The sequence below is a fragment of the Muscardinus avellanarius genome (assembly GCF_963383645.1).
Source record: "Muscardinus avellanarius genome assembly, chromosome: 10".
NCBI classification, from domain to species: domain Eukaryota; kingdom Metazoa; phylum Chordata; class Mammalia; order Rodentia; family Gliridae; genus Muscardinus; species Muscardinus avellanarius.
Genome location: NC_137796.1, coordinates 81,535,341 through 81,547,551, shown reverse-complemented (window position 1 = coordinate 81,547,551; position 12,211 = coordinate 81,535,341). Strand labels below are relative to the sequence as shown.

The 12,211-nt window shown below is 51.2% G+C and overlaps 1 protein-coding gene across 1 annotated transcript; it reads left to right on the top strand.

Moving 5' to 3' along the window:
- Positions 1–991: 991 nt before the first annotated feature.
- TRIM50 (tripartite motif containing 50) lies at positions 992–12,043 on the top strand (the record flags this gene model as incomplete). Its single annotated transcript, XM_080703874.1, has 6 exons — positions 992–1,399; positions 4,947–5,042; positions 6,890–7,120; positions 7,204–7,226; positions 9,523–9,647; positions 11,379–12,043. Exons 1-6 carry the CDS (start codon positions 1,001–1,003, stop codon positions 12,041–12,043), a joined length of 1,539 nt encoding a protein of 512 aa, XP_080560000.1. The 5' UTR covers positions 992–1,000.
- Between the last annotated feature and the right edge of the window lie 168 nt (positions 12,044–12,211).

Below are 12,211 nucleotides of genomic sequence, written 5' to 3'. Positions count from 1 at the left end.
TTCTACCCCTGAACTACTATATCCCTGGCCCTTTAAAATTTTTAAGACCCTGTTTCAAAAACAAACAAAAATTAAAAACTGAGGATGTAGCTCAGGATTGAACCACTCCTGGGTTCAATCCTGAATTAAAAAAAAAAAAAAGCTGAGTGTGGTGTCACACACTTGTAATCCTATTTATTTATTTATTTATCTATTTATTGGTGGTACTGGGGATGGAACCCTTCTATGTCTGGGCTACACTCCCAGACCTATTTTATATTTTTATTTGGAAACAGGGTCTTTTAAGCCAGCAAGGCTGGTTCAAACCTATGTGGTCCTCCTGTCTCCGCCTCCCAAGCGCAGGGATTACAAGCGTGCACCACCATGCCCGGCTCTATTATTTTATTATTTGGGAGGATGAGATGGAGGCTTGCAGGCTCAAAGCCAGCCTCAGTAACTTAGCAAGGCCCTCTGCAACTTAATGAGACCCTATTTCCAAATAAGAAATAAAATTAGGCTGAGGGTATAACTTGGAGGTAGAATGTCTCTGGGTTCAATCCCCAAGCTGGGCGTGGTGGCGCACGCTTGTAATCCCCGCGCTTGGGAGGCTGAGACAGGAGGATCGCACGGGTTCGAAGCCAGCCTCAGCTACTTAGTGAGGCTTTCAGCAACTTAGTGAGACCCTGTTTCCAAATAAAATATAAAAAAAAAAGGTCTGGGAGTATAGCCCGGAGGTAGAAAGCCTCTGGGTTCCACCCCCAGTACCACTAATCCCCGGTGCCAAACTTTTTTTTGAAAAAGTAGAACCACATATCTGCAAGTGACCTTTTTTTTTTCTTTCTCATTCAGCCCTTTGTTTTATAGATGGGGAAACTGAGCCCTGGGGTGAGAGTGGATGTAGCCTGGAATCCAGGTCTGGCATCTGGCCCTCTAAGGTTCTAGCATCCCTTGGGTTTGGCAGCGGGAGGGGAGAAGGGCTGGATCGAGGATGGCTGCCTGTGTTTCAGCCCGGGCAGCTTCCATGGCGTGGCGGGTGAGTGTGCCGGAGCTTCAGGACCAGCTTCAGTGTCCCATCTGCCTGGAGGTCTTCAAGGAGCCCCTGATGCTGCAGTGTGGCCACTCTTACTGCAAGGGCTGCCTGGTCTCCCTGTCCCACCACCTGGACTCCGAGCTGCGCTGTCCCGTGTGCCGCAGGGCGGTGGATGGCAGCAGCTCCCCGCCCAACGTCTCCCTAGCCCGGGTGATCGAGGCCCTGCGGCTCCCAGGAAACCCGGAGCCCACAGTCTGTGTGCACCACCGAAACCCACTCAGCCTCTTCTGCGAGAAGGACCAGGAGCTCATTTGTGGCCTCTGCGGTCTGTTGGGCTCCCACCAACACCACCAGGTCACCCCGGTGTCCACCGTCTATAGCCGCATGAAGGTGCGAGGGGAGCGTGGCTGGGGTGGGGTGGGGAGCCAGGAGCAGCGCCCATGGATTGAGGACCCCCACTCTGGCACTCTTGGGTGCCACCATCTGGCTCAGAGAAGGTTCTGGAGAGCTGGGCGTGGCAGCACAGGCTTGTAATCAATCCAGGTGCTTGGGAAGCTAAGACGGGAGGGAGGCAGATTTAAGGCCCATTCTCTACAATTTAGCAAAACCCTTTTTCAAGATAAAAATAAAAAGGGCTGAGAGGTAGCTCAGAGATAAAATGCCCCGGGGTTCAACCTCTAGTACCAAAGAGAAGAAAAATTGCTCTGTCCTGGAATTCATTAATATTTCATTCATTCATTCATTCATTCATTCATTGTTTTGAGTCATTGCCGATGCCAGCTGCTGGGATTTCACCCTCGCCAGCTGCTGGGATGAAGCCATGCCTCCTGCCACTTGCAAGCCTGTTTTTCTGCTTTTTCTTCGCAGCCCTGGTTTATTTCTAGAGCGCTCCGCTGCCTGCATGCTCAGGTGCATGAAGATGGGAACTTTGTTATGTTCCTGGTATATGTCTGTGCCCAGAACAGTAGGCAAAACGTATTTGTCAAGTCAGTGAATTTCCACCGTCATTGACCATCACTCCACATTAGAAGATACTAAAAGTAGCATCTTAGGTTACTATGATGCTATGGTGATTTGAGGTTTATGAAGCAGTTTCATTACACAATTCCACTTACTCCTTAAGATATTCCTATTTTGTAAATAAGAGGGCTCAGAGAGGGAGGAGTCCTTCTCCAAGGTCATCTAGCTTTAAGTTGCAGAGCTAGGACTCAAACTGCAGGCAGTTCACTCTGTTATTTGTGATGCTGCAGACAGAACCCAGGGCCTTATGCATGCTAGGCGAGCGCTCTGTCTCCGAGCTACGCCCCCCGCCCAAAGGTCAGTTTCCTTTTGGCCACCAATAGATAAAGAAAGGGTAAGAAGAAGGGCACTTGGCATGGTAGTTGGTGAAAAGGAGTGAAAGTAAAGAATGATGAAATAGAGGGGAGGGGGCAGGACAAGGAACGGCAAGGGAGCCCCTGAAGCCCATTCCAGTGGCTCCCTGGCTGATTCCTTACTCCTCCAACCTTGGGGACAGGTAGGAAACACACATAGGGGTGGCCAGGTATCTACCAGCCAATCCTATTCACATGCACTCGCTGGGCGTCTAATGTCTCTCTCTGTGCTACAGCAGCATGGGGGAGACTCGCCCTGCCCGGAAGCTCATAGTCAGTTCCAGGTCTGAGGAGAGGCCCATGTGTCTGGTCTGCAGTTAAGATGTGAGATGGTATCCGGGCATGGTGGCGCATGCTTGTAATCCCAGCATTCGGGAGGCAGACTGGAGGATCAAGGTTCCAGGACACTTCAGCTACTTACAGTGAGGCCCTGCTCAACTCAGTGAGACCTTGTTTCAAAAAATAAAAAGACTAAAATATTGGGCTGGAGGTGTAGCTCAGAGGTACAATGCCCCTGGGTTCCATCCCCAGTACTACAAATAAATAAATAAATAAATAAAAATAAAAGATGTGCTGGGCATGGTGGTGCACACTTGTAATCCTCATGCTTGGGAGGTGGAGACAGGAGGATCGCGCAGGTTTGAAGCCAGCCTCGCTGGCTTAAGAGACCCAGTTTCCAAATAAAAAATATTTTAAAAATAGGTATGGGAGTATAGCCCGGGGGTAGAAGGGTTTCCAGGAACCCCAGTACCACAAAATAAATAAATAAATAAATAATAAAAATAGCCGGGCGTGGTGGCACACGCTTGTAATCTCCACGCTTGGGAGGCTGAGACAGGAGGATCACGCAGGTTCAAAGCCAGCCTCAGATACTTAGTGAGGCTCTCAGCAACTTAGTGAGACCCTGTTTCAAAAATAAAAATAGGGCTGGGGGTGTAGCTCAGAGGTGAAATGCCCTTAGGTCCATCCCTAATACCACTAAATAAATAAATAAATAGGGCTGGGGGTGTAGCTCAGATGTAGAATGCCCCTGGGTTTCATCCCTGGTACTGAAAAAAAAAAAGTGAGATGGTTAAGAACATGGACCCCACCTGGGCTCAGGTGGCTGGGAAAGGCTTCCTGTAGGAAGTGGAATGTTAAATCAAGACTTGAACCACCAGGATAGGAAAAGGGGAGGAGGAAAAGCATTCTACGTTCAGAAGGCCAGGACAAGGACAGCCTGGAACATCTGAAGATTTAGTAGTCATTCCATAAAGCTGGAAGGAGATCAAGGTGGGAGCGGGGTGGGGCAGGCCAGATACACAGGGGCCAGGTCATGGAAGGCCTGTGTGATGGGGAAAGAAACTGGAGGGGGGTTTTTGGGGTGGGGGGAGAGGTGGGTATTAGAGGCATTCTACTTCTGAGCTACACACCCAGCCCTTTTGATTTTTTATTTGGGAATAGGGTCTTGCTAAATTGCTGAAGGGCCTTGCTAAGTTGCTACAGCTGGCCTTGAATTTGCAATCTTCCTGTCAGCCTCCCAAGTACTGGGATTACAGGTTTGTGCTACCATGCCAGGCAGGGACCTGGAGTTTGCAGAGGCTGGGCGCGAACGGGAGGCACTGGAGAGTTTGAAGCAGGGTGGCAATGTAAGCAGACACTCCTGGCCAGAGGGTAGAAAGAGGGCTCCTGAGCATGTCAGGAGGTAAGTGGGCGGGTACCAGCAAGGAGGCCAGGAGATACTTGGAAGGTAGACAAAGGAAAACCCCAAGGACTGAAGGAGGGAGAGGGGAGTCAAGCTGGATCCCAGATCTGGCCTCCTCTGGCACAGAGGAGGGAGCACAGGGTGGGATGGGCAGTGGGTGGGAAGCTGTGGCAGGACCTGCAGCCAGGGAGAGCCTGGAGCCCAGGGAAGCAGTGGGCCAGGGCAAGAGATGTGCAGTGGTCCACATCTGGGAGGCCAGGAAGCCCGAGCAGGGGGGGGGGGAGAGAGAGAGAGAGAGAGAGAGAGAGGCATGGAGGGGGGCAGGGAGGAGTGTTGGTGGTACACGTTTATAATCCCAGTACTTGGAAGACTGAGACGGGAGGGTCGTGAGTTTGAAGACAGCAGACCCTATTTCCAGCCTAATATGGTGACCTTGATCAAATGCTCACTAATATTGCCTCACTGTGATCAGGGTGTTCACCTGGTGGGTCCCCTACAGGCAGCACTTAGTGCAGGGAGCGCTGGCTTCAGGTTGGCAGCCGCCACACTCAGATGTTGAGTGGAAGCTCTGGGTAGCTGTAATGTTTCACCTATCTCTCTCTCTCTCTCTCTCTCTCTCTCTCTCTCTCTCTCTCTCTCTCTCGCTATGTTGTGGAAAAAGATGACATTGGAATCCTCTCCTGCCAGGGCAGTTTCTGCTGTCAGCGTGGCATATTCTGGAATACTCTTACCTATTTAAGGGTCTCAGGCACCTGGGTAGCTCTAGTCCCTACCCTGGTCCCGCTGGGGGTGCTTGTGGCCACTGGAATACTCCCAGGAAAGGAGAAGAGGGGCAGGGTGACGGTCCAGCTGCTCACAGGGCCAGATATATTGTCTCTAGGAGGAGTTGGCAGCCCTCATCTCTGACCTGAAGCAGGCCCAGAGGAAGATGGAGGAGCATATCGCCAAACTGGTGAACAACAGGACCCGGATTGTCGTGAGTGCCCTTCCCCCTGCCCCTGTCCTGGGACAGGCCACCCCCATTTCCCTACAGAACCCCACTCTTGTTCTCCTTCTGGAACCCACGGCCTCATGCATGCCAGGCCAGCGCAGGGCCACTGTGCCACGCCCCAGCGAGCCCCGTTCTAATTCGTCCTTTACAGAACCCCATGCCCCATGCCTGCCGCACAAAGCCAAGTTCAAAGCATTCCAGGGCGGGGTGGGGAAGTGCAAATCCTCCTGGAGGAATTTAGTCCAGCTGTCAGGACTGGCTCCAAGTAGGCTTTCATCCGCCATGTCCTTGGGCCTGAGATAACCTAGAACTGGAGTCCCAGAGACAAACAACCCAAAGCTAAGGCAGGACTCTCCCACCCCCACCCCCAGCCAGCGTGTCAGCCTGACCTTGCCAGCCAGCTGGAGCCCTCCCAATACCTAGAGCAGGGGCTGAAGAGGCCGGAGCCCTTCCGTCTCACTTACCTAGTACACCGCGAAAGGCCTGTTAGGGCTGGAGGTGGTGAAGGAGCAGAAGCCATACTCAGGCTCTCCTTCAGGTGTCCTCCCCTTGAGAGCCGGGATTGGTCCTGGGCCACCTCCCTCCAAAGCCTGTTCTCCTTGGGCCTTTTATATATATATATATATATATATATATATTTTTTTTTTTTTTTTTTTTTTTTTTTTTCAGTTGTGGACCCCTGTGATAAGACAAAATTTTAGCCGGGCATGGTGGTTCACGCTTGTAATCCCAGCGTTCAGGAGGTTGAAACAGGAGGATCGCAGTTTGCAGGCAGCCTCAGCTACTTAGCGAGGCCCTCTGCAACTCAGTGAGACCCTGTTTCAAAATAAAGAATAAAAATAGGACTGGGGGTTTAGCTTGAAGGCAGAATGCCTCTGGGTTCTATCGCCAGTACCACAAAAAAAAAAAAAATTACACATGTAATAGTTAAAACAGACAAACTGGGTGCTTTGGTGCACAATTGTAATCCCAGTGCTTGGGAGGCTGAGACAGGAGGACCACAGGTTCAGGACAGTCTCAGCAACTTAACAAACCCTATTTCAAAATAAAAAATAAACTTAAAAAAAGGCTAAGGGGTAAACTAGGCATGGTGGCGCACACTTGTAATCTCAGCATTTGGGAGGCTGAGACAGAAGGATCATGGTTTGTGGACAGCCTCAGCTACTTAGTGAGGCCCTTTGCAACTCAGTGAGACCCTGTTTCAAAATAAAGAATATAAATAGGGCTGGGGACGTAGCTCAGGGGTAGAAAAGCCCCTGGGTTCTAACCCTAGTACCCCCCCCCACACACACACACACAGATAGGGCTGGGGGTGTAGCTCAGAGGTAGTATGCCCTTGGGTTTCATTCCCAGAACCCCCCCACACACACACACACAGGCTGAGGGGTAAAGTACCCTGAGTTCAATTTCTAGTACCACCAAAAAAATTTACTTAAAATTTTAAAAAAGCAGATCCAGCCAAGTGCGGTAGCATACGCTTGTAATCCCAGCATTTGAGGCCAGAGGATCGCTGTTCTTGGACAGCCTCAGTTACTACTCAGTGAGGCCCTTTGCAACTCAGTGACCCTATTTCAAAATAAAAAATAAAAAAATAGGGTTGGGGTATTGCTCGGAGGTAGAATGCCCCTGTGTTCCATCCCCAGCACCGCAATAAACAAACAAAGCAGAGCCATTGCGTTTGTGATGGAGTTGGGGGGCCTATCAGTGGTCGGCCACCTGCAAGGCTCTCCAAGTATATTGTGAATTCCCCGGTAGACATCAGCCCAATGGCCTCCAATGTCAGGCGCGTCGCTGTGCTGTGCCTTGGAGCTGACGGGCCCTCCCTGTTGCAGAATGAGTCGGATGTCTTCAGCTGGGTGATCCGGCGCGAGTTCCAGGAGCTGCACCACCTGGTGGACGAGGAGAAGGCCCGCTGCCTGGAGGGCCTCGAGGGTCACACCCGCGGCCTGGTGGCCTCCCTGGACATGCAGCTGGAGCAGGCCCAGGGCACTCAGGAGCGGCTGGCCCAGGCTGAGCGTGTGCTGGAGCAGTTCGGCAGTGAGAGTCATCACGAGTTTATCCGGGTGAGCAAACACGGGAGTGACTCCCAGGCTGCCCCTCCCTGACAGCCGCGCATGGCAGTAACTTGCCTCTCTCTGTCTTCCAGAAGTACCACTCCATGGTCTCCAGGTAACACCTTAGATGGATCTTCGGGGGAGATCCCAGCGAGGGTCTGGTGGCAGCAGGCATGGCCATCTTCTCGCTACTGGTTTTTTTCTTTCTTTCTTTCCTTCCTTTTCTTTTTTCTTTTTCTTTCTTTGTTTTCTTTTTTTGGGGGTATTAGGAATTAAACCAGGGACATTTCTACCTCCAAACTACACCCCCAGCTTTTTTTTTCCCCTGTGGGATGGAACCCAGGGACATTGTACCACCGAGCTACACACCCAGCCCTAGTTTTTAGTCTTTTTATTTTTTGAAACTAGGTCTCACTGAGTTGTAAAGAGCCTCACTAAGGAACTGAGGCTGTCTGCAAACCGTGATCCTCTGGTCTCAGCCTCCCGAATGCTGGGATTACAAGCGTGTGCCACCACGCCTGGCATCCCAGCTCTTTTTAATTATTATTTTAAAACAGGGGCTCACTAACTTGCTGAGAGTGTCCTCAAACCTGTAATCCTCCAGTCTCAGCCTCCCAAGTACTGGGCTTAACAGGCATGCACCACATGTTCAGCTTTCTCTGTTGAGCTTAAGGGTGCTCATGGAGGTGTCTCCCCACACCTGGCTCTGCCCCTGAGTCCAGGGGAAACATTTCCCTAGAGACACTGTGGCTGGGAGGCACGGGTTTACATGCGTGAACAGGAAATCTGCCTGCCTGGGTTTAGAGCAGGGATCCACTCTAGCTGTGGCTAGCACCCATGTCACTGGATGCAGAGAAATGGTTCTCAGATGTCACCATGCATTGGAACCCCTGGAGGGTGCACTATCAGCGTGTGTGTGTGTGTGTGTGTGTGTGTGTGTGTGTGTAGTACTAGGGAATGAACCCAGGGGCATTCTACCTCCAACCTATACCTCCAACACTTTTTTGTTTGTTTGTTTTGAAATAGGGTTTCCCTAGGTTGCTGAGAACCTCCCTACACTGCTGTCTTGTTGAACCTCTGATCCTCCTGTCTCAGCCTCCCTATAAGAGATTATAGGCATGTGCCACCATGCTTGGCCAGTAATCAATTTCTAATCAGCAGGCTTAGGGTGGAGTTCAGAATCTGCATTCTTGATGGGCATGGTGGCACAGGCTTGTAATCCCATACTTGGGAGGCTGAAACTGGAGTATCGCAGGTCTGAGGTCATCCTCAACAACTTAGTGAGACCCTGTTTTTTAAAAAAAGTAAGCCAGGCATGGTGGCACATGCTTGTAATCCTAGTATTTGGGAGGCTGAGACAGGAGGATTGCAAGTTTGTAGACAGCCTCAGCAATTTAGCGAGGCTGTCAACAACTTAGTGAGACCCTGTTTTCAAATAATAAATTAAAAAATTGGACTGGGGGTGTAGTTCTGAGGAATAGAGTGCCTCTGGGTTCAGTTCCCAATAACACACACACACACACACACACACACACACACACACACACACACACACAGAAAAGTAAAAAGGGCAGCCAGGCGTGGTGGCGCACACTTGTAATCCCAGCATTTGGGAGGCTGAGACTTGAGGATTATGGTTCGTGGACAACCTCAGCTATTTAGTGAGGCCCTCCACAACTTAGTGAGACCCTGTCTCAAAGAATAAAAAAAATAGGGCAGGGGGTGTAGCTCGGAGGTCGAATGCCCCTGGGTTTCATTCCCAGACCCACCAAAAAAAAAAAAAAAAAAAAAAGTAAAAAGGTCTGGGAGTATAGGTCAGAGGTAGAATGCCCTTAGGTTCCATCCCTAGTACTACAAAGTGTGTGTGGGGGGGAGGGAGGAGCTGGGGATGTAGAGTGCCCCTGGATTCAACCACCAGTACCAAAAAAAAAACAACCCCAAAACCTGTTTTTTTTTTTTTTTTTGGTACTGGGGATGAAACCCAGGGGCATTCGACCTCCAAGCTATACCCCTAGCCCTATTTTTCTAGTCTTTTTTGTTTTTTTTTGTTTTTTTGAAACAGGGTCTCACTGAGTTGCAAAGGGCCCCGCTAAGTAGCTGAGGCTGTCCACGAACTGCGATCCTCCCGTCACAGCCTCCCAAATGCTGGGATTACAAGCATGCGCCACCACGCCCGGCCTTGCACTTCTAATAAGATTGATACCCCGCTGCTGGCCCTGGGCCTGCGCTCAGAACCATTGTGATGAAGTATTTCCTCTCCTAGAAAGGAGGCAGGTCCTCCAAGAAGGGGGAAGGGGAAGAAATGGTGGGTGTCGTGAGTGCACAGCCCCAGCAGTAGATCTGCCTGCACAGGCCCCACGCGGAAGCAGGGTGGGTGCACAGAGCTCCCCGTCACTGTCTGTCCCATGCAGAGCCGAGCTCCAGCAGGCCCGGCCCCCAGAAGGCACGTTCAGCCCCATCTCCTTCAAGCCAGGTCTCCACCAGGCGGACATCAAGCTGACCGTGTGGAAAAGGCTCTTCCGGAAAGTTCTGCCAGGTGAGGTCCCAACCCCTCCTCCTTCCTGAAGGCCCCACTAGGGCTGGAAGCCATCCATTGGTTGCACCAGAGAGCATTTGCGCTACAGAGAACTCAGAGCAAGGCCTGTTGGGGGCAGCCGTGAGAACATGGGGCTGGTTCCACCACAGAGCTTGATCAAGTTAACCTCTCTCTCTCATTGTGGTTTTTTTTTTTTTTTTTTTTTTTTTTTTTGGTACTAGGCATTGAACCACAGGGCATTCACCCCCTATTTTATTCTGTATTTTAAAACAGTGTCTCACTAAGTTGCAGAGGGCTTCACTAAGTTGCTGAGGTTGGCCACGAACCTGTGATCCTCCTGTCTCAGTCTCCCAAGTACTGGGCTTATAAGTGTGCGCCAGAAGGCCCAGCTTTCTTTTTAGGTTTTTGGTCTTGGGGATTGAACCCAGTGGCGTTCTACCTCTGAGGTATCCCCCCACCCCTTTTTATTTTGAAACATTTGCTGAGGCTGGCCTGGAACCTGTGATCCTCATGTCTCAGTCTTCTCAGTACTGGGATTACAGGGTGCTGCCACTATGTTTAAGCAGCTCTTACTATGATCAACTGAGCAAGTTGTGTAATCTCTGAACTTCAGGTTTTTCATCTGTCAAGAGGAGCTATTAATGCTGCCTGGCTGGGCTGCAGTGTATGTGTGTGATTTTGTGCTTAATGAATGGTAGCTGTTTCTCTGTCGAAAATGACTCAGGTTGGGCATGGTGGCACACGCCTGTAATCCTAGTACTTGGGAGTCTGAAACATGAGGATCATAAGTGCAGCCAGCATCAGCAATTTAGTGAGGTCCTCTACACCTTAGTAAGACCTTGTTTCAAAAATAAAAAATAAAATAAGACTGGGGGATGTAGCACAGAGGCAGAATGCCCCTGGGTCCAATCCCCAGTAACATACACATACAAAAAAAAAATGATTCAAAGATATTTAATAAATTCCTTCATTAATAGTATGCTGTTTACTTGCACAGGAGGAAGACCCATTAATACACTGATTTTATCCATCAAAATAAGAGATAGGATTGACATGAAAGAGGGGAGAAAAAAATTTAGTCTGTAAACATAAGTCTTATTTGTCCACTTCTGGGGAAATGATTGGGTAGTTAGTAAGGAGGTGACCTGAGATAGTTTGTCCAGCAAATAAGACAGTTGCCATTGCTAAGGATTCTCCAGAGAACCTTGACTTAACCTAACAGGACCTTCTGTCAGCTCCTCCTCTGAGGCGGGCCAGAGGTACAGGCCTGTACCTCGTCCTTACCAGAATCCCTCAGCTCACAGTGGCCATGTCTGATATACTTTAGGCATTATCCTTCTATCCATCCATCACCTACCCATCCATCTGTTTATCTGTCCATCTATCATCCATCTGTCTATCCATCTATCCATCCATCCATCTATCCATCACCAATCCATCTTCTATCTATTCATTCTTCCATCCATTCATCCATCCAGCCGTCCGTCCATCCATCCGTCCGTCCATCCATCCATTCATCCATCCATCCATCCATCCATCCATCCAACCATCTATCACCCATCCATCTTCTATCATCTACAGCCTGGTACCTGGCCCCTTCCAGGCCTTAAGGATACAAAGTTTGAGGTGGGCACAGTTTGAGGAGCCCCGGGCCTCCCATCAGCCTCCGGAAACAGCCTCCACTGTCCTCTCTGTGGCTTAACGATAGGTCTTCTCTGATCTGCCTCCTAGCCCCGGAGTCTCTCAAGCTGGACCCCGCCACTGCGCACCCGCTCCTGGAGCTCTCCAAGGGCAATACAGTGGTGCAGTGTGGGCTCCTGGCCCAGCGGCTTGCCAGCCAGCCCGAGCGCTTCGACTACTGCACCTGCGTCCTGACCAGCCGGGGCTTCTCTTGTGGCCGCCATTACTGGGAAGTGGTGGTGGGCAGCAAGAGCGACTGGCGCCTGGGGGTCATCAAGGGCACCGTCAGTCGCAAGGGCAAGCTGGTCAAGTCGCCAGAGCACGGCATGTGGCTGATGGGCCTGAAGGAGGGTCGCGTGTACGAGGCCTTCAGCTGCCCGCGGGTGCCCCTGCCCGTGGTGGGCCACCCTCACCGCATCGGGGTCTACCTGCACTACGAGCAGGGAGAGCTCACCTTTTTTGATGCTGACCGCCCGGATGACCTGCGGCCGCTCTACACTTTCCAGGCTGACTTCCAGGGCAAGCTCTACCCCATCCTGGACACGTGCTGGCATGAAAGGAGCAGCAACTCCTTGCCCATGGTGCTGCCCCCGCCCAGCGGGCCCGGCCACCTCACCTCCACACAGCCCACCAAGCTTTGGGCTGCCAAAGGCCCCTCCCGGGGTGCACCGAGTGAGGGCTCTGCTGTGCCCCGCGGGGACGTCTTCACCGCTTGACAATGGGAAGGGCCACCGTCTCCACCGCATCAGCCAGCCAGACCTGGGTATCCCTAAGTCCCACCGAGCAACCTTGTCCCTCCTTGTCACCACTCCATCTCAACCGCCCCCCCGCCCAGACCCTGCTCTCTGCGGGTTTCTTCTGCTGAGGATAGAAACACATACTTT